Genomic DNA, 23,416 nt, shown 5'->3' on the forward strand with positions numbered 1-23,416 from the left:
TAAATAAATAATCACTGATAACTTGTGAGGATAGCATACCACATACAGTTGTCAAATCACTATGTTGTATACCTGAAAATAACGTAACATTGTGTGTCAACTATACTTCAATTTTAAAAAGAAATAAAAAATAATAATTACTGATTAAAAAAAAGAAAACCACCATACCATATAATTTGCTCTAATAAAATTGGTGGCATGTATGAGGTCTAGGTAGAAGCTTTAAGGGCCTGTGAGTGGTTTGCCTGCCTCTTTTTCTTCTTCCATAAGACAGGCAATATCTCAGATAGAAAGCCTGGGTCCTAGAGTAAAGATGATGTATGGGTACCTGGGTGGCTCTAGTAGGTTGAGCATCTGACTTCAGCTCAGTTTGGAATTTCACGATTCGTGGGTTCAAGCCCCATGTCAGGCTTTGTGCTTTTGCCAAGTCTGCTTCAAATTCTCTCTCTGCCCTTCCCCCACCTCAACTTGCATGCTCTCTCTTGCTCTCTCTCTCAAAAAAAATGAACGTTAAAAAAAAATTTTTTTTAAAGATGATGTAGAACAAAGCTACAGTCAGTTCACAATACTATGAGTGAGAAGTAAACCATTGCTGCTATAAATCATTAAGATTTGAATGTTGTTTGTCATTACAGCCCAACCTAGCCTATCATGATTATTTACAATAATGGTAGGTATTATTATCCTCAATGTACAGAAGCATAGAGCTATCAAGGTGGCCTTTTCCCCACGTTCCACTTCATCTCTCCATAATCTTTAATCTATACAGAAATAGTTTCTTTGGAGCGCAAAATAAACAAACAAAACCTAGCAGATTCAGACAGTTCCAAGATTAGAAGAGATATTATAGATCATTTAATTAAAGTATCTTTTAAGAATCCTGAGTTCAGCATCCTTCCTAATTGTACAGCTTCTGATCAAAACACCACCAGTAATAAGAACTTATTACCTATTAGTGCAGTCTATTCTATCTTTGTACTATTAAGATTACAGAAAAATTCTTCCTTATATTCAGCTAATCCCGATTCCCTGCAAGTTTTACCCACTGGTCCTGGTCTTGGAGCCTCACAGACTAAATCTAAATCCTTTTTTATTTGATTGGCTTTCAGATAGTTTGAGACAATTCTACATTATCTTGGATCTCTCTTTATCACCCTTATCCCTTCAAATTCACAAAATATCTGTCCTGTTTTTATTGCTGTAGGGTTCTAATAATGGTTTTTTGTGCATTTCCTCCTAGGTAGCATTTGTGCATTTTAACACCTTGATTCCAGATAGTCAAACTAATAATGAGAATTTTAGAATACAAGAGAGGTCAGTGAGGAAGATAGTACATGCCACCGTGGAAGAAACAAAATTGTTATAGCCTGGTATTCCCAATCATTCTTGGGGAGCAAGCAAGAAAAGTTCACAAACCTCTTCCTAAGTTTCATATAGTGCACTTTAATGAAATGAAATCTCTTTTTATTCAATAAAACAATGTAAATGTTTTATTTTAACTGGCCAATAAGGAAACATTAAAGGCAAAACTTTTTTTTTTCCTTAGCCTGTAACACTCAGAAACAGGATCAACTCTTTCTCCAAAACAAATGTGTTCATTTAAATCTGTCTGCAAAGAAACAAAAGGGAAGAGAAAGCTGTATTCTGTTCACTGGCACCCTTAAAAATTATTATGTTTAGAACAATACTTTTGGCCTTATTTAGGGCTATACCAAGGAACAAAGCGAGGATAAACAGCATAAAAACGAAGTCAATGTGGTAGTATGAAAAGAAGAAATGAGTGGAAGACTGCAGAGGGGGAATCTAGTTTCTGCTTTGCCACTACCTGGACATGTGACATGCACAAACTGCTTCACTTCTCTGGACCTCAGTTTCCTTATCTGTAAAATGTTGTAAATGGAATAGATGGCTTAGAAAGTCTTTCAGCTTTTTTCATGATAAATTTAATTAAAAAATTTTTTTTAATGTTTATTATTCAGAGACAGAGAGACACAGAGCATGAGCAGGGGAGGGTCAGAGAGAGGGGGAAGACACAGAATCTGCAGCAGGCTCCAGGCTCTGAGCTGTCAGCACAGAGCTCGATGCGGGGCTCAAACTCACAAACTGCGAGATCATGACCTGAGCCGAAGTCAGTCGCCCAACCAACTGAGCCACCCAGGTGCCCCAAGTTTAATTTTTTAAAAAGTTTTATGTATTTAAAGGGCACCTGGGTGGCTCAGTTGGTTAAGCATCCAACTTTGGCTCAGGTCATGATCTCGGGGTTCGTGAATTTGAGCCCTGCATCAGGCTCTGCACTGACAGTGTGGAGCCTGCTTGGGATTCTCTTTCTCTCCCTCTCTCTCTCTGCCTCTCCCTCACTTGCACTCTCTCTCTCAAAATAAATAAACTTAAAAATTATTTTAAAGTTTTATTTATTTAAGTAATCTCTACACCCAACATGGGGCTCAAACTCACAACCCTGAGCTCAACAGTCAGACACTCTTCGAACTGAGCCATATGTTTAATTTTAACTCAAAGAGGTGTATACAATTTTCTAGTATGGAGGAATGGAACCACTGGTATACTGGTAAATGTTTGATAATAATATAAATGTTTAACAATAATTGGCTTTCCAGGGAGTAAAAAAGCTCTGTTTTGATGTGCAACACAACAGTGGTGTAAATAATTCTACCATGGCCAGTTTTCAAGCTACGAACTGTTTAACAGCCTATAGCAAAATTTCTGAAAATTAGCATTCAAAAGCCAGTAAGAGCAGGCTCCAGCACACCAGCAGATAGGACTCCATTTATTCATTTGTCTATTCCGTTAATTCTACAAACACTCCCTGAGTATTTATTATGTGCAGGTATTAAATTAACTGGAATACATAAAGGTGTAAAATTTGGTTCTTGTCCTAAGAGGTTTAGATTCTAGTAAACAGGAAATGAGTACAGACAACTCTAATGTTAGAAAGAACATGACAAATAATATAAAAAGACAGGCATAAATAAAATACTATAAAAGTTCAGAGGAGAAAGAGACTATTGCTTTGTGAGGTTATTGGGTGGAAGGGACCTTGAGGAAGGAAAAGAGATTTCTCAAAAAGAATAAGGCTACATGTGGGATGCCTGGATGGCAGTCGTTTGGGCATCTGACTCTTGGTTTCAGCTCGGGTCATGATCTCACGGTTCGTGAGTTTGAGCCCCACATAGGCCTCTGTGCTGTCACTGCAGAGCCTTCTTGGGACTCTCTCTCTCTCCCTCTCTCTCCGGCCCTCCCCTGCTTATACTCTCTCTCTCTAAACAAACAAACAAACGAACAAACAAACAAACAAATTTTAAAAAAAGAATAAGGCTACATACAGGTATATATTTTTTTAATTTTTTAATGTTTATTTTTATTTTGAGGAGAGAGAGAGAGACAGAGCATGAATGGGAGAGGGGCAGAGACAGAGAGGGACAATCCAAAGCAGGCTCCAGGCTCTGAACTGTCAGCACAGAGTCCAATGCAGGGCTCTAACCCACAAACTGTGAGATCATGACCTGAGCTGAAATCACACACTCAACTGACTAAGGCACCCAAGTGATCCAAAGATATTTTTTGTTTAGAAGAGTTATCTAATAGGAAAGAAGTAGCAGTGTACGTTGGGAAACTAGGAACCTGAGAAGAAATACTTAGAGGAAGCTAGAAATAAAGAGGCCAAAAAGTGATTATATAGGTAGGAGAATAATAAAAGCCACCAGGTCAGATGGCTCCACCAAGAAGAACAATCTTAAAATGGAAGGAGTTTAATACTATTATGAGGAAACTGAAGTGCAATTTAGAAAATAAGATAGTAAGGAAGGTTTAGGTCATTCCTAAGAAGGACAATTCTTATAGTTTAGGATTTCATTCCAAGTTTCTTCAGATTTTACCAGCGAGATCATAGAGTTACTCCCAGTAATCACCAGGAATCAAGGACAATAAGGAATCTAGAAAAATGTAAAGGTGGCCTTAATTATTACACATAGGGGAAAAATGATTTCTAGAAATGACAGCCCAGTTAGTGACTTTAATTCTTTGCAATACCCTAAAATGAAACAGATGATTTGTGAACACTTGGAGAAAGGTAAAATATAGAAATGGGTACGAGTTAATTAAAACAAGTCATACCAAATAAATTACATTTCTTTTACGGATATAGCTGGCAAACAGATGAAAGACATCCTCCATTAGTTAGGTATGATGTATCCTGATTTCAGATTTGTATTTGACAGATTATCTCATGGTGACAGTGGTGATACATAGGAGAAATAGGTACTACTTGAGAAGTACAGTTAGTTGAATTTGCAGCTGTCTACATAGAAGGACCATGTGACCTGGACAAAGGTCTACAGTGATGGGCCACACTTGGCCTTGTCCCTTCAACATTTTTATCAGCAAATTAGGGAAAGGTACGTAATCTATGTCTTCAGCATTAATATTTAACATCAAGATAGGAGATATAACTAAAATGGTGAGTTAGAACCAGACTGAAAAAAAAAAACCTTCAAAGGTAAACTAGCAGTATGACATAGCTGCTATAAAAATCAAAAAAGGGGGTGCCTGGGTGGCTCAGTCAGTCAAGCATCAGACTTCGGCTCAGGTCATGATCTCACAGCTTGTGAGTTTGAGCTCCATGTCAGGCTCTGTGCTGACAGCTGGGAGCCTGGAGCCTGCTTCGGATTGTGTGTGTGTCTCTCTCTGCCCCTTCCCTGCTCACGCTCTGCCTCTCTCTCTCTCTCTGTCAAAAAAATAAAAAAATAAATAATAAATAAACAAACATTAAAAAAATTTTTTTAAAGAAAAAAAAAATGGTCGGGGCGCCTGGGTGGCGCAGTCGGTTAAGCGTCCGACTTCAGCCAGGTCACGATCTCGCGGTCCGTGAGTTCGAGCCCCGCGTCAGGCTCTGGGCTGATGGCTCGGAGCCTGGAGCCTGTTTCCGATTCTGTGTCTCCCTCTCTCTCTGCCCCTCCCCCGTTCATGCTCTGTCTCTCTCTGTCCCAAAAATAAATAAACGTTGAAAAAAAAATTAAAAAAAAAAATTAAAAAAAGAAAAAAGAAAAAAGAAAAAAAGAAAAAAAAATGGTCATATTTAAATGATGTACAATATCCAGGTGCCTAGGTGGCTTAGTCATTTAAGCATCTGACTCTTGATCTCACTTAGGTCATAATCTTAGGGTCATGAGTTCAAGTCCAGTATTGGACTCTGTACTGGATGTGGAACCTACTTAAAAAAAAAAAAAAAAAAACGACATAAAATATCTAGGAACTGATCAGATCATATCTGGAAGATGGTATTTAATTACTTAGTCTCTTATTTTGTAAAATGGGGATAATGATGATACCTATTTAACAGGGTTGTTTGTGACAAAAAAAAAAAAAAATATCTAGCTGCCATCTTGCGTCCCTACATGTGTACACCTAATCTCAACTGGTCCACCTGAGACCCCTGAGCGCCAACCCTAGTCCCCCGCATGGCCCACATCCACTCCAACAAGATGAAAGAAACTATCACGAACCAGTAGAAACTTGCCAAACTGCAAGCACAAGTGTGCATTGGTGGGAAAGGAACCGCTCCCTGAAAGAAGAAGATGGTTCATAGAACAGCTACAGCATATGATAAAAAACTTCAGTTCTCCTTAAAGAAGTTAGGGGTAAATAATATCTCTGGTATTGCAGAAATGAATATACTCACAAACCAAGGAACAGTGATCCACTTTAACAACCCTAAAGTTCAGGCAAACGCTTTCACCATTACAGGCCATGCTAAGACAAAGCAGCTGACAGAAATGCTCCCCAGTATCTTAAACCAACTTGGTGCAGACAGCCTGACTAGTTTAAGAAGATTGGTTGAAGCTCTGCCCAAACAATCTGTGGATGGAAAGGCACCACTCGCTACTGGAGATTATGATGATGAGGATGATGATAAAGTTCCAGATCTTGTGGAGAATTTTGATGAAGCTTCCAAGAATGAAGCAAACTGAATTGAGTCAACTTCTGAAGAAGAAAAAACTTGAAGCAATTACTGGGAGCTGCTATTTTACATTATGATTGCTTTTTAAACATTTTGTTCATGGATCTGATAAAATCTAGATCTCTAATATTTTTAAGCCCAAGCCCCTTGGACACTGCAGCTCTTTTCAGTTTTTGCTTATACACAATTCATTCTTTGCAGCTAATTAAGCTGAAGAAGCCTGGGGATAAAGTTTGAAACAAGGTTAATAAAGATCTTTGCCTAGTAAAAAAATAATAATAATAAGATAATATATTAAGGAGCTTAGAAGAGTGTTCAAAAGAAAGCATTCAATAAATATTAGGCATAATAATATGGCTTTAATTGAAAAATTATGTTCTAACATATATGAAAAGGTTAGCATTATAAATTTACTTATATTTATTTTATTTTTATTTTCCTAAAGTGTATTTTAAATTCTGAAGGTGATCTGAAGTTCTAATATTCTAGGTATTGAACAAATGAAGTCTTACTCTGTTTATACATTTCCAGGTCAGAAAAACTCTCTTTATATTTCCCTCATCAGGCTTCATCCTACTATGCCATACTTTTATTTGTTTATATGGGTGACAAATTCTTCTGTTAACACTCATAAGAACTGAGTAGAAGTAAGAATAGGAATTAAGTTTACCAAATCTGTGGGGATACTCCTGTGTTTTAGATAAAATCTGTCTTATAAAAATATAAATGATTAAGGAACTCTTCCTTTGGAAGAAAACATATTATTTTGTTTTTACTTTATTGTTTAGCCCCAATTTAAGCCTAAATTTAACAATGAAAATAGAATTTTCCTGGAGTATATGGCACTTTCTGTCTTTTCTAAGTACAGAATTACAGACACATTTAATGACAAATATTTTCCTCACAATACCAGTCAACAAATCTGTGGAAACATTGATTTATTGCTTATTAGAAACTGAGAACAGTAATAATAGGATATGTGGGAAATTTCAGAGGCAAAGATATATAGTTGACCCTTGAACAACACAGGTTTGAACTGTGTGGATCCACTTTGCATGGATTTTTTTTCAATAAACATACTGGAAAGTTTTTTTTGTGATTTGTGACACTTTGAAAAAAACCTGCAGGTAGGAGGCATCACAATCCCAGACTTCAAGCTGTACTACAAATCTGTAATCATCAAGACAGTATGCTATTGGCACAAGATCAGACACTCAGATCAATGGAACAGAATAGAAAACCCAGAAATGGACCCACAAACATATGGCCAACTAATCTTTGACAAAGCAGGAAAGAATATTCACTGGAATAAAGACAGTCTCTTCAGCAAGTGGTGCTGGGAAAACTGGACAGCAACATGCGGAAGAATGAACCTGGACCACTTTCTTACACCATACACAAAAATAAACTCAAAATGGATGAAAGACCTAAATGTAAGACAAAAAGCCATCAAAATCCTTGAGGAGAAAGCAGGCAAAAACCTCTTTGATCTTGGCTGCAGCAACTTCTTACTCAACACGTCTCCAGAGGCAAGGGAAACCAAAGCAAAAATGAACTGCTGGGACCTCATCAAAATAAAAATCTTCTGCACAGCAAAGGAAACAATCAGCAAAACTAAAAGGCAACCGATGGAATGGGAGAAGATATTTGCAAATGACATATCAGATAAAGGTCAGTATCCAAAATCTATAAAGAACTTATCAAACTCAGCACCCAAAAAACAAATAACCCAGTGAAGAAATGGGCAAAAGACATGAATAGACACTTCTCCAAGGAAGACATCCAGATGGCCAACCGATGCATGAAAACATGCTCAACATCACTCATCATTGGGGAAATACAAATCAAAACCACAATGAGATACCACCTTACACCTGTCAGAATGGCTAACATTAACAACTCAGACAAGAACAGATGTTGGCGAGGATGCGGAGAAAGAGGATCTCTTTTGCATTGTTGGTGGGAATGCAAGCTGGTGCAGCCACTCTGGAAAACAGTATGGAGGCTCCTCAAAAAAACTAAAAATAGAACTACCCTGCAACCCAGCAATTGCACTACTAGGCATTTATCCACAGGATACAGGTGTGCTGTTTCAAAGGGACACATGCACCCCCATGTTTATAGCAGCACTATCAACAATAGCCAAAGGATGGAAAGAGCCCAGATGTCCATCGATGGATGAATGGATAAAGAAGATGTGGTATATATATATACAATGGAGTATTATTTGGCCATCAAAAAGAATGAAATCTTGCCATTTGCAACTACGTGGATGGAACTGGAGGGTATCATGCTAGGTGAAATTAGTCAGTCAGAGAAAGACAAAAATCAGATGACTTCACTCATATGAGGACTTTAAGAGACAAAACAGATGAACATAAGGGAAGGGAAACAAAAATAATATAAAAACAGGGAGGGGGACAAAACAGAAGAGACTCATAAATATGGAGAACAAACTGAGGGTTGCTGGAGGGGTTGTGTGAGGGGGGATGGGCTAAATGGGTAAGGAGAATTAAGGAATCTACTCCTGAAATCATTGTTGCACCATATGCTAACTAATTTGGATGTAAATTTTAAAAAATAAGAAGTAAAATTAAAAAAAAAAACCTTCAGGTATACTGTGTAGCCTAAAAATATTGAAAAAATTTAAAAGCTATGTATGTCACAAATGCATAAAATATATGTAGGTATTAGTCTATTTTATCAGGTACTCCCCCAAAAATATACACAAGTCTATTACGAAAAGTTAAAATTTATCAAAACTAATGCACATACTTACAGACCATACGTGGTGCCATCCACAGTCAAGAAATGTAAGCAACATAAAGCTGCAGTGTTAAATCATAACAGCATAAAATTAACTGTAGTAGTATATATTGTACTGCTGTAATAGTTTTATAGCCATCTCTTGTTGCTACTGCGGTGAGGTCAAGGTTTGCTAATATCCATTTAAAATGATCTGTATGCGCAATTCATCTCTCCAGTAAATTGCCAATCTCAATAAAAAGTGATCTCTCACAGTTCTGGTGTGTTTTCATGTGTTTAGTGCAATACCATGAATCTTGAGTAACACCATAGGACCCATACATAGTGCCACTAGTGATGTTGGAAGTGCTCCCAAAAACAAAGTCATGACATTGTAAGAAAAAGATGAATTGGGGCGCCTGGGTGGCGCAGTCGGTTAAGCGTCCGACTTCAGCCAGGTCACGATCTCGGGGTCCGTGAGTTCGAGCCCCGCGTCAGGCTCTGGACTGATGGCTCAGAGCCTGGAGCCTGTTTCCGATTCTGTGTCTCCCTCTCTCTCTGCCCCTCCCCCGTTCATGCTCTGTCTCTCTCTGTCCCAAAAAAAATAAATAAACGTTGAAAAAAAAAATTAAAAAAAAAAAAAGAAAAAGATGAATTGCTTGATATGTCCCATAGACTGAATTCAGCAGCTGCAGCTGCCACCATTTCAAGAAAAATGAATTCAGTGTAAAGACCACTGTAAAAAGAAAAGAAAAGAGAAAGAAAGAAAGAAAGAAAGAAAGAAAGAAAGAAAGAAAGAAAAGGAAATTCCTAAAGCCATTGCTGCAGCTATGACAGTAGGCACAAAAGCCTTTCATTTTTTGCAAAATACCTTTTTATCTTGTATCGAAAATGCAGCTTTTATGTGGATACAAGATTGCTATAAGAAAGGAATACCTACTACAGACTCTGGTTCAAGAAAAAGCAAAGTCACTATATGACAACTTAAAGCAAAAGGAAGCTGAAGGATCCAAAGCTAGAGAATTCAATGTCAGCAAAGGATGGGTTGATAATTTTAGAAAGAGGTTTGGCTTAAAAAATGTCAAGGTAGGGGCATCTGTGTGGCTCAGTCAGTTAAGCGCCAACTTTCGTTCAGGTCATGATCTTGCGGGTTCAAAACCTGCATCAGGCTCTGTGCTGACAGCTCACAGCCTGGAGCCTACTTTGGATTCTGTGTCTCCCTCTCTCTCTTCTCCCTCCCCACTCATGCTCTGTCTCTCTTTATCTTTTAAAAATAAACATTAAAAAAATTTTTTTAATGTCGAGGTTAACAGGAAAAACAGCTTCTGCTGACCAAGAGGCAGCAGACAAGTTCCCAGATACCACTAAGAAAATCATTGAGGTGATGGGGCACCTGAGTGGCTCAACTGGTTGAGTGTCCCACTCTTTTTTTAAATTATTATTATTTTTAATTTATATCCATATTAGTTAACATATAGTGTAATAATGATTTCAGGAGTAGAATTTCGTGATTCATCACTTAACATGTAACACCAGTGATCATCCCAACAAGTGTCTTCCTTAATGCCCTTGCCCATTTAACCCATCCCCCCACCCAATACCCCTCCAGCAACCCTCACTCAGTTTGTTCTCTGTATTTAAGAGTCTCTTATGTTTTGTCCCCCTCTCTGTTTTTATATTATTTTTGCTTCCTTTCCTTTATGTTCATCTGTTGTGTATCTTGAATTCCACATATGAGTGAAGTCATATGATATTTGTCTTTCTCTGACTGACTAATTTCACTTAGCATAATACACTCTAGTTCCATCCATGTTGCTGCAAATGGCAAGATTTCATTCTTTTTGAGCGCTGAGTAATATTCCATTGTATACATATATACCACAACTTCTTTATCCATTCATCAGTCAGTGGACATTTGGGCTCTTTCCATACTTTGGCTATTGTCAATACTGCTGCTATAAACATTGGGATGCATGTGCCCCTTCGAAATAGCACACCTGTATCCTTCGATAAATACCTAGTAGTGCAATTGATGGGTCATAGGGTAGTTCTGTTTTTAATTTGTTGAGGCACCTCCATACTGTTGTTCAGAGTGGCTGCGTTGAGCATCCCACTCTTGATTCTGGCTCAGTTCATGATCCCAGGGTCGAGGGATCAAGCCCTGTGTTGGGCTCCACAATCAGCATGGAGCCTGCTTGAGATTATCTCTCTGCCTCTGCCCTCTCTCCTGCTTGCACTGTGCATGCTCTCTCTCTCTCTCTCTAAAGTTAAAAAAAAAATCATTGAAGATAAAGGCTATCTTCTGAACAGTTTTTTTAATGAAGATGAAAGTACCCTATTCTGGAAAAAAAAATACCTCAAAGGACATTTATTAGTAAGGAAAAGAAGTGAGCACCGGGATTTCAGGCAGGAAGGGATAGTGTTTTGTGCAAATGGAGTTGGGTTTATGATGGGGACTGCCCTTATCTATAAAGCTGCTAGTTCCCAATCCTTGAAGGGAAAAGATAAACACCAGCTGTCAGTCTTGTGATTATACAATAAGAAGGCCTGAGCAATGAGAACCCTTTTTCTGGATTGGTTCCATCAGTGCTTTGTCCCTAAAGTCAGGAAGCACCTTGCTGGTAAGGGACTGCCTTTTAAGGTTCTTTTGATATTGCACAATACCCTGGCCACCCAAAACCCCATGAATTCAATACCCAAGGTGTCGAACTATTCTACTTGCCCCCAGATACAACATTTCTAATTCAGCCTCTAGAACAGGGAGTCATAGGACTTTCAAGGCTCATTAGACACAATACTCTATGGAAAGGATAGTCAATGCTATGAAAGAGAACCCTGGTAAAGAGAACATCATGAAAGTCTGGAAGAATTATACCATTGAAGATGCCATTGTTATTATAGAAAAAGCTGTTAAAATAATTAAAGACCAAAACAATACATTTCTGCTGGAGAAAACTGTGTCCAGATATTGTGCATGACTTCACAGGATTTACAACAGAGCCAATCAAGGAAACCATGAAAGAGATTGTGGATATGGCAAAAAAAAAAAAAAAAAAATGTGGTGGGTGAAGGGTTTCAGGATATGAATCTTGGATAAATTCAAGAGCTAATAGACATGACACCAGAGGAATTAAAAGAAGATGACTTGATGGGGATGTTGATGGGGATGAGTGTTTCTGTATCAGTACTAGACGATGAGGAAGAAGACGTAGAAGAAGCAGTGCCAGAAAAAAAATTGACATTAGACAATCTGGCAGAAGGGTTCTGATTACTCATGACTGCTTTTAACTTCTTTTATGACATAGACCCTTCTATGATATGGACACTGAAACTAAAACAAACAGTGGAAGAAGAATTGGTTCCATATAGCAAAACATTTTTTTGAGAACTGAAAAAGAAAAAAAAATCAGACAGAAATTATAATGTATTTCCATAAAGTTACACCTGCCTGCCTCTCCTGCCTCTGCATCCATCTCCTCCACCACTTCCATCTCTGCCACCCATGAGACAGAAGGACAATTCTTCCTCTTCCTCCTCCTCCTCAGCCTACTCAACATGAAGACAATGATGATGATTTTATGCTGATATACTTCCACTTAATAAATAGTAAATAATCATCATGCTGTTAATAAACTTATCTAATGTGTACATGTGTGAGTGAATACCTAATAACTGTTGGCAAGGACAGTATGAGATGTTTTAGTGTCATCATCATTATTGCCTAAGTATTCATCATATAGTATTCATTGCCTAAGTATTCTTCATGTGCAAGATCTGTATAGAAGTGGATAACCTATCCCTACACAGGCATGACGTGAGTGATGTTTAATATAAAATAATAATGTGTTTGTTTTCTTACCGTATTATAACTTTGCTTTCAAAGAATTATATTACCAAACAGTATGTCTCTCTTGCTTGTAATTGCATGTCAGCCTATCATCACAATTAAGTTTTTTTAATGTAACAATGTTTCTAATACTGTATTATGAATACTATCATATAGTATTATGACTATAATACTATATGCCATAAAACTTTTATAACAATTTATTCATTAATGTACAAGCTAGGTTACCATGAAGCAACCATATTGCTGCTTCTTCATTATCAATGCATGGATTGTTATACCTGTAAATAAATATAAATTTCTTTTTCACATTACCTTTTCATTTTGATGTCTAGTATTATTAATATGTATAACATCTACATGGGGCGCCTGGGTGGCGCAGTCGGTTGAGCGTCCGACTTCAGCCAGGTCACGATCTCACGGTCCGTGAGTTCGAGCCCCGCGTCAAGCTCTGGGCTGATGGCTCAGAGCCTGGAGCCTGTTTCCGATTCTGTGTCTCCCTCTCTCTCTGCCCCTCCCCCGTTCATGCTCTGTCTCTCTCTGTCCCAAAAATAAATAAAAAACGTTGAAAAAAAAATTTTTTTAATAAAAAAATCATGTGGAAATACAAGACTCATAACAAAACAAAGCAGGAATGTATTTTAACAGACACACACACACAGACATACACACACACACAAGTCTTAGGAGGGAAAAAAAAGCAGTGGCTTCCTCAAAGCCTGAGACACCCTCCCAGACTCTTCTACTTGCTTCTTTCCATATTTACCAACATTTTCCTAAGTAAAATATTTATACTGCTATTTCTTGATTTGTAAATTTTAAAAAGTACCTATTATAAGATAAAGATCCAACACTTTATACTTTCCTTCCCTCTAGCCTCCCAATAGTTATATCTCAATATTTTAAATTAAATCAATGTTCCATGTTGACCTTATTATGACTCTATAAGTGTGGTTTAATTCTGGATCAATTTGTTCTATTTTTTAATTTTTTTTTGTAAATTTTTTTTTCAACGTTTATTTATTTTTGGGACAGAGAGAGACAGAGCATGAACGGGGGAGGGGCAGAGAGAGAGGGGGAGACACAGAATCTGAAACAGGCTCCAGGCTCTGAGCCATCAGCCCAGAGCCCGACGCAGGGCTCGAACTCACGGACCGTGAGATAGTGACCTGGCTGAAGTCGGACGCTTAACCGACTGCGCCACCCAGGCGCCCCTAATTTTTTAAATTTATTTATTTATTTGGAGAGGGGGGCAGGGAGGGGCAAAAAGAGGAGACAGAGAGAGAGAGAGAGAGAGAAAGAGAATCCCAAGAAGGCTCCACACTGCCAGCTTAGAGCTGTATGTGGGGCTGGAACTCACAAACCATGAGACCACAACCTGAGCCAAAATCAAGAGTCGGATGCTAAATGGACTGAGCCACCCAGGCGTCCTGGATCAATTAGTTCTATTATGGGGCACCTGGGTGGCTTAGTCCATTCAGCATCTGACTCTTGATTTCGGCTCAGGTCATGACCTCACTGTCATGAGACTGAGCCCCACGTTGGGCTCTGTGCTGGGCCTGGAGCCTGCTTAAGATTCTCTCCCTCTCCATCTGCCCCTCCTCCATTTGTGAGTACATGCACTCTCTCTCTCTCTCAAAAAAAAAATAATGAGTTCTATTATGATTACATTTACTTTCTTTTTTTTTTCAATATATGAAATTTATTGTCAAATTGGTTTCCATACAACACCCAGTGCTCATCCCAAAAGGTGCCCTCCTCAATACCCATCACCCACCCTCCCTCCCTCCCACCCCCGCATCAACCCTCAGTTTGTTCTCAGTTTTTAAGAGTCTCTTATGTACATTTACTTTCTTATACAACTTTTTGTTCTTGGAATTAATAATTGCCTCAGTTTTTGGTTTACCAAATTTTCTGTGTTATTATCACTAGTTCTTCCAGAAATGTAAAAATGCCTAAACTATTTCAACATAGACAAACACTCTATCAGTTTCACTGGAAACACTCCACTGAAACATTCCTTCCTTCAGTCTGGACTGTTCCTCCCTAGGTCTGCTGTATAGCTGTCATCTTGGGACTTTCTTTTGCCTCTTGCCTTGGCTAATCTCCTCTCCTAAAATTTATATCTTTGTCTTTCTTGTTTCAGTAGAGCATGTCTTCCAGTACTGTCCCAGGAAAAGATGGGAGGAGATGGGTAGTAAATTTTTGATCCTTGCATGCCTGAAAATATATTTAATTGCCCCCACACTTGATTGATAATATGACTTAGTATAGAATTCTAAGTTGAAAATAATATTCTCTCCAAATTTTGAAAGCACTGTTTCACTGTCTTCTAGCAACCAGTGTTAACATTGAGATATATGTGACTCTTATGATCTACTCTTTTTATAAATGATGCATTTCCCTTTCCCTGCTCCCTCTTCACTTCCCATCACCAAGATTCCTTTTATCTCTTGTATTTAGAAATTTCATGATGATGTGCCATTGTGGCTTTTTTTCAAGTTTATTTATAAATTTTTTTTGGGTGGGGGAGGGGCAGGGAGAGGGAGAGAGGCAGAATCCCAAGCAGGCTCTGCACTGTCAGCGCAGAGCCTGATGCAGGACTCGAACTCATGAACCATGAGATCATGACCTGAACTGAAATCAAGATACTTACCAACTGAGCCAGCAAGGTGCCCCTACAATAGTGTTTTTTATTTTGTTTTTTTTCCCCTACATTATGCTGAGCACTTAGTCGGTTGTCAGTTTGGAAACTCATGTCCTTCAATTATCAGAGATCTTCTCATAATTTCTTTGATAATTTCCTTTCCTCCATTTCTTCCATATTTCCAGAACTCTTATTAGCCTCATGTTGGACCTTATGGATTCATCCTCTATTTATCTTTTCATTCTTATTTTCCATTTCTGTATTTTTTTCTCTTTTTCAGGAGATTCCTCAATTTTATATATAAATACTACTATGAATTGTTTATTTTTGTTATTATATATTTTTTTAAATTTTTTTTCAATGTTTATTTATTTTTGGGACAGAGAGAGACAGAGCATGAACGGGGGAGGGGCAGAGAGAGAGGGAGACACAGAATCGGAAACAGGCTCCAGGCTCCGAGCCATCAGCCCAGAGCCTGACGCGGGGCTCGAACTCACGGACCGCGAGATCGTGACCTGGCTGAAGTCGGACGCTTAACCGACTGCGCCACCCAGGCGCCCCTGTTATTATATTTTTAATTTCCTAGAGCTATTATCCTCTGATCATCCCTTTTTTGGAGCATCTTGTCATTACTTTATGGATGCACTATTTTATAACTATCTCTTAGAAGATGCTTATTGTTTTTAAAAATATATTCTTCTGTTCTCTATATTATCTCTCTTACCCTCTGAGTTTCTCTTTTCTTTCCTCTTCCATTTCAATTTGATGCTGCCTTTCTTGGTGAAAGTTTATGTCAACTATTTGGTGATCTTTGCTGTCCCTTCATATTTAAGAGTGAGTCACTACAAAGGTATTTGGAAGCTCTGTGTTAAGAGGAAGAGTTTGTCAGTTGTTGGGCTTTCTTGCAAGATGATAAAGTGGGGACCTATTTGCTTTGTTGGGAGACCCTCAAGTGTCAGTATCTACAGATCTTGCTTCTGGTGTTATCCAATTTTAAGTTTTTCCCAAAATTAATTCTCTGCTCTCCTGCCTAGGGAATATAAGCCTTGCCATCAGTATTCCTGGAGTGAAACAGAGTGAGAGGGCTTGGCAAGTTTCCTCGTTTAGCAAGTAGACATTCATTTGATCGGTTTTCAGTGTGGTATCCTCCCCTCCTGGTCTCCTCAGCTATAATCTTTAGCTGGGCCTGGTATCTCAGTCTGGAGCTTCTCTAGTTCATTTTTCCCCCACAGAATAAACCCCAGCGTTCTGCCAAAGAAATGGAGGGGTAGTCACTTAACTGAGCAGAATGAGGAAAGGACCTGGTAATTTAACTTCTTATATAAACCTTTAACCAGTCTCCCTTTTCAGCCCCTCACATATCTCTACTGCTTTCTTATTTGCTCCTTCCAACTCCTGACATTCTAGTGTTCTGTAATAGGAACTTGCTTGCCTCTTGTTAGCATATGCCTCTCAAGCATTTGGAATCGTTTTCTTAGCTCAACTTGCCATCTTCCAAAAATGTGTTGATATCCCTCATCTGCTTTTGTCTTTCTTACTCTCTTTGTCCTTCTGTGCTGATAAATTTTAAAATATTAACTCACTGTCATTTTAGTGAGTTAAAGAGAATAGGGAAGGGAATAGGGATGAAGACATGTGTTTAATCCGTCCATATATAAGAAGAATTGCCAGGCTGTCAAGATGCTCACTCTTTTGCTCCTATAAAAATTTCAGAACCAGAAAACTCAAAGATAAAATTCTGTTCTCATGAGGCTAATGTGGAAAAAGCATGAGTCTGAGAACTGCAGTACCTATTTTCAAGTGCTGTTATAGCCATTCATTGGTTGATTTATGTAAGTTATTTTCTGACTTTTTCATCATCTGTAAAATGGTGACAATTATCCCTACACAGCCTATCTTACTTGTAATGACCAAGTAAGACAATTGACAGAAATGTATAAATACACAATAAACATATATCATTTATTATTGACTATATTACTAATAGGCATAGTCAAATATATTTTGAGAGGCAATGTAACACAATATAAGGAATATGGGCTTCAGTCATACAGAGCTGGAATTAAATTCCATCTTTGTCATTCATTGTGTGATTTTGGGTAATGACTTAACCTCTCTGAGCTTCATTTTCCCTGTTCATAAAATGAATATAGGGGGTACCTGGGTGGCTTCAGTTGGTTGAGCTTCTGACTCTTGATTTCCGCTCAGGTCATGATCCAAAGGTCGTGGGATCAAGCCCTGCATTGGACTCTACACTGCCAGCACAGAACCTGCTTGGGATTCTCTCCCTCTCTCTCTCACCACCCCCAACTCACGCATGCAGGCACTCCCTCATGTGCGCATGCTCTCTCTCAAAATAAATAAATAAACATTTTTAAAAAAAGATTCTTGAGGTGCCTGCGTGGCTCAGCCAGTTGAGTGTCCCAACTTCAGCTCAGGTCATGAACTCATAGTTCGTGGGTTTGAGCCCCGCATCAGATTCACTGCTGTCAGCACAGAGCCTACTTTGGATCCTCTGTACCCCTCTCTCTCTGCCGCTCCCCCATGTTCTCTCTCTCTCTCATATAAATAAACATTAAAAGAAAAGTATTATATCTCTCCCTCCGCCCCTCTCCCCAGCTTGTGCTGTCTCTCTCTCTCTCTCTCTCTCTCTCTCTCTCAAAAAAAAAAGAGTATAATATTATTAACCTATCAAGGCTTTTGTGAAGATTAAATGAGATATCACATGTAAGACATCTGCTATAGAGCCTGATGCTTAGTAGACACTAAGCAGATATTACCCTCATACCTCCCAAATTTGGGACCAGCTTTCTCATGCTCACATGAAAATCCTGAGCTTGTATTTCCTCAATTAATGTTAAACCACATTAGTAATTAGCATCTTAGGTCATCTATAGTCCTCATAAAGGCTGTTTATTTGCTGTGTTCCTGGAACTAAATTATAAGGTAAGCAGCCCAAAGTTTAAGAGTTCAGTATACATATCCTTTCAAGTGGTAACAGGTTATTGCTGAGGCATCTTTAGGAATATTTTGTTATAAAACAGGATGTGAAACTTGTGATGAATATTAAAAGAGATCAGGGACACTGGAATGCCAGAAAAACTACTACTGAAAAAAAATGATCTTAAGCGTTGTTGGTTGTTGGTTTTTTTTCTTTTTTTCTATTTGGTCCTCACAGAAACCCAGAAGCCAAGGCTTTATTAATAATATTATCCTGTTTAAAGATGAAGAAATCAAGGCACAAGTAAAAACAGTAACTTTCACAAGATTCATTGGTCACTGGGAAACAACCAAGAATAACCTCGGTCTTTTGACTCCCTGTTCAGTGCTGTTATCTTTTTTAATAACATAAAATTCACAGTGGTAACCATTTTTAAAAACATTTTTTTAATGTTTATTCATTTTTGAGAGACAAGGAGACAGACTCCCAGCAGGGAAGGGGCAGAGAGGGAGGGAGACACAGAATCCAAAGCAGGCTCCAGGCTCTGAGCTGTCAGCACAGAGCCTGAAGCGGAGCTCAAAGTCACCAATCGCAATCATGACCTGAGCCGAAGTCGGACGTTTAACCGACTGAGCCACCCTATGTTAACCATTTTTAAGTGTACGTTTCATTTCAGTACATTCACATTGTTGTGCAACCAGTCTCCAGAACTCTTTCGTCTTGCAAAACTGAAACTCTGCCACCATTAAATAACAACTCCCCTTTCTTCTGCCCCCAGCCCCAGGCAACCACCATTCTACTTTCTGTTTCTATGAGAGTGACTACTCTAGGTACCTCACATAAATGGAAGTGTATAATATTTGTCTTTTTGTGACTGGCTTATTTCATTCAGCATAATGCCCTCAAGGTTCATCCGTGTTGCAATATGTGTCAGAACTGCCTTCATTTTTAAGACTGAATAATATTCCACTGGATGTATAACCACATTTTGTTTTTCCGTCCATCTACCAACAGACACTTGGGTTGCTTCCACTATTGGCTACTGTGAAGAATGCTGCTATAAACGTAGGTGTACAAAAATCTCTTTGGGACTCTCCTTTCAACTCTTTTGGGTATATACCACAAGTGGAATTGTTGGATAATATGGTAATTCTAATTTTTTGAGTAACCACTATACTATTTTGAAGAACAGCTATATATAGCAGCTGTACCATTTTACATTCCCACTGACAGTGCACAAGGGTTCCAATTTCTCCACATCCTTGCTAACACTTGTCCTTTTCTGTTTTCTGTTTTGCTCTGTTTTTATAATAGCCATCTTAATGGATGTGAGGTAGTATCTTCAGAGGTTATCTTCAGAGTTTTGCAGTCTTCTGAGATGACAAGACACTGAATGACCATGGGTAACTTACCAAGAATTTGCAGTATTAAAATCCTACTAGATTTAAGACACTACTGTAGGATGCAACAGTACATATAGTCCCTGCTCTCAAGAATTTTACAATCTAGCTAGGAAGAAAGAACATATGCACTTAAAAATGCAAGACAGCATGGTGTAAATAATATGTGCTACATGAAGATGGAGAAGGGTAAAATTATAACAGGGGATGATTAGAAAAGGCTTTAAAGAGCAAGTGGCACCTCAAACATTTTTAAAGGGAGGGTTTAATTATTCAAAAGAAGAGAGGAAGAAATTAATTATTGAATTTCATTTATTAATTCATACATTCTTTCAATGCTTAAAATAAAGCATTTTATTGTGCTCCCAATAAGTACTAGACACTATGAAAGTGTTGGGGTTACAAAGTCTCTCAAGAGCAAGGCAGTAAGATATACAATGAGTAGTGATAATCCAAGGTGCTGAGTGTATACATGGTGCACTGAATCACCCCTTTCTAAGAGTCTGCTGATATGTCAAGAAGACAAAAAATCTTTTATGGTAACTCGTAAAGAGAGTATGTAAAGCACCTTTCTTTCCTGACTATGTTCATACCCAATTGTTTCAAACAATACAGTTGAGGGATACCTGGGTAGCTCAGTTGGTTAAGCGTCCAACTTTCGCTTAGGTCATGATCTCATGGTTCATGGGTTTGAGCCCCGCGTCAGGCTCTGTGCTGACAGCTCAGAGCCTGGAGCCTGCTTCAGATTCTGTGTCTCCCTCTGTCTGCCCTGCCCCTGTTCATGCTTTGTCTCTCAAAAATAAATCAACGTTAAAAATTTTTAAAAACAACAACAACAACAAAAACCCGATACAGTTGAGAAGTTTCGTATTCTTCCTTGGGAAGGAGACTATGTGTAAGAAGCTCAAGCTGTTGCAAGTTAGTTATTAGCACTCATACTTATCACTCCATATGGATCCTTGCATTCAGAAACATGTGCAAGGTATTTGGGAAGCAAGGAAAGATAAATAAGACAGATCCTGCCCTGCAGGATCTCAAAGGTAGCTATAATATATAAGGGCTGTTGCAGGGGAAAGAGAGAAAACAATCAGGAAGAAAGAAATAGCTTTTCCCCTCTAGAGAAGTCATAAGCTTGTAAGAAGTAACATTTAAGCTGGATCTTAAAGAATGGCAGGAGTTCATCACCTAGGAAGAGGTGGGATGAACATTCCAGCCAGAGAAATGGCATTTCAGGAAATATAAAGTAACTCAGTGTGGCTGGAACTGACAATACCTGATAGACAGTAGAAAGAAGGGTAGAGAGTAAAGTGGTAGGAAAGCTGGAGAAGTAGACTGTAGATAGCTATTATCTGAAGGTAACAGAGAATTAACTGATTTTTAGGCAGGGGAACAATATGATTGGGTTTCTTAAAATAAAACTTGTGAGCTAGATGGAGGATGAATTGAAGTCAAAGAGAATCAAGAAGGAGACATCAAAGGAGGTCAGCTGGTTAATCAAATCAGGTCTTGCAGACACTTGTGGTAGAGCACTAGAGTTCAAGGTCTCATATTTGGCCTTCAAGACCAGAAATCTGATATTCCTAATGCATCTAGCATGGAAGAGATATTTGAGGATTGACTTACAATAACCAAATTCACAAGAAAATGTGGTATAAAGTATAATTCTAATTTACTAATGTTCATTCATTCATCGAACACAAAGAATCTACTTTGTGCTAAGCACTGTTCTAGGTTCTAGGGACACAGCTGTGATTAACAATTTCCTGCCCTCACAGAGTTACATTCTAGCATGGGATATATTTTTCCAGTGACTGAAATATTCGTGTTTGCTGTCCAAAGCATTTCATTACTAGGGAATCTAAGTTGCTTATCAAAATGTTCTTTGGTAAATGATCAGAAAAAAAAAGAGGTGGATGATTTTAAAGTCCATTTCATTCTGGCCACAGGTATATCTGTGTGCTAGAACAGGTATACATTGTAATGAATAGCTTAACAATGTTCTTTGGATTTATGATTTCTCTTCCTGAACATTGCTGGATGAAAACAAACATGGCCATCACGATGTACTACAAAGCTGTAGTAATCAAAACAGTATGGTACTAGCACAGAAACAGACACATTGATCAATGGAACAGAATAGAGAGCCCAGAAATAAACCCATGCTTATATGGTCAATTAATCTTTGACAGAGGAGGAAGAATATACCATGGGGAAAAGAGAGTCTCTTCAACAAATGGTGCAGACAAAACTGGACAGCTACATGCAAAAAAAAAAAAAAAAGAAAGAAAGAAAGAAAGAAAGAAACTGGACCACTTTCTTACACCATACACAAAAATATACTCAAAATGGATTAAAATCCTAAATGTGAGACTTGAAACCATAACTCCTTGAAGAAAACATAGAAGCAGTAATTCCTTTAACATTAGCCATAGAAACATTTTTCTAGCTATTCAGATGAGGGAAACAAAAGCAAATTAAACTATTGGGACTACACCAAAATAAAAAGCTTTTGCACAGTGAAGGAAGCCATCAATAAAACGGCAAGGAAACCTACTGAATGGAAGAAGATATTTGCAAATAATATATCCTATAAGGGGTTAATATCCCAAATATACAAAGAATATATACAACTCAACACCAAAAATACCCCTCCCAAATAATCTGATTTAATAATGAGCAGAGGACCTGAATAGACATTTTTCCAAAGAAGACATACAAATGGTGGCCAACAGACACATGAAAAGATGCTCAACATCATTAATCATCAGGGAAATGCAATTCAAAACCACAATGAGCTATCATCTTGCATCTGTCAGAATGGCTAGAATCAAAAACACAAGAAATAACAACTGTTGGTGTGGATGTAAAGAAAAAGGAACCCTAGTGCACAGTTGGTGGGAATGTAATTTGGTGCAGCCGCTATGGAAAACAGTATAAAGGTTCCTCAAAAAATTGTAAAAATAGAATTATCATATGATCCAATAATTTCACTACTAGGTATTTACCCAAAGAAAACAAAAACACAAATTCCAAAAGCTATATGTACACCCAGGTTTATTGCAACATTATTTACAATAGCCAAGATATGGAAGCAGCCCAAGTGTCCATCCATAGATGAATAAAAAAAGATGTAGGGGCACCTGGGTGGCTCAGTCAGTTAAGCGTCCAACTTCGGCTCGGGTTATGATCTCGCAGTTTGTGAGTTCGAGCCCTGCATCAGGTTCTGTGCTGACAACTCAGAGCTTGGAACCTGCTTCAGATTCTGTGTCTCCCACTCTCTCTGCCCCTCCCCACCACTCAAAAATAAATAAACATTAAAAAAAAGAAGATGTGGTATTTATCTGGAGTTAAAATAAATAAGTAAATAAATAAAGTTATAAATTAAGCTAAAAAAAAAAAGATGACACAGTACATACCTACAATGGAATATTAGCAATAAAAAGGAATGAGATCTTGCAGTTTGCAACAACACAGATGGCCCTAGAGGGTACAATGCCAAATGAAACAAGTCAGACAAAGAAAAAGACCATGTGATTTCACTCATATGTGGAATTTAAGAAACAAATGAAAAAACAAATAAAAAAGGAGACAAACACAAAAACAGACTTTTAAATATAGAGGACAAACTGGTGGTTGTGGGGAGGGGAGGTGGGTGAAACAGATAAAAGGGATTAGGAGAACACTTACTATGAGGAGCATTGAGTAATGTATAGAATTGTTGAATCATTACATTGTATACTGAAACTAACATAACACTGTATGTTAATTATATTTCAATAACATTAACAAAAAAGATTATTTCTCCTTTGGAAAGAAAAGGAAAGGAAAGGAAAGGAAAGGAAAGGAAAGGAAAGGAAAGGAA

General features: G+C 38.1%; 1 protein-coding gene across 1 annotated transcript; it reads left to right on the top strand.

The window, feature by feature from the left end:
- The first annotated feature begins 5,474 nt into the window (after positions 1 to 5,474).
- Positions 5,475 to 6,217, top strand: LOC121011988 (transcription factor BTF3-like). The gene has a single exon (XM_040446768.1). The coding sequence runs from the start codon at positions 5,592 to 5,594 to the stop codon at positions 5,982 to 5,984; it is 393 nt and encodes a 130-aa protein (XP_040302702.1). The 5' UTR covers positions 5,475 to 5,591; the 3' UTR covers positions 5,985 to 6,217.
- Positions 6,218 to 23,416: the final 17,199 nt, after the last annotated feature.

This window comes from Herpailurus yagouaroundi, unplaced genomic scaffold (assembly GCF_014898765.1).
Source record: "Herpailurus yagouaroundi ecotype Mexico unplaced genomic scaffold, PumYag 196, whole genome shotgun sequence".
Lineage (NCBI taxonomy): Eukaryota > Metazoa > Chordata > Mammalia > Carnivora > Felidae > Herpailurus > Herpailurus yagouaroundi.

Excerpts from the sequence above, each read along its gene's own strand:
- LOC121011988 (XM_040446768.1), top strand. The coding sequence starts at position 5,592 with ATGGTTCATAGAACAGCTACAGCATATGATAAAAAACTTCAGTTCTCC.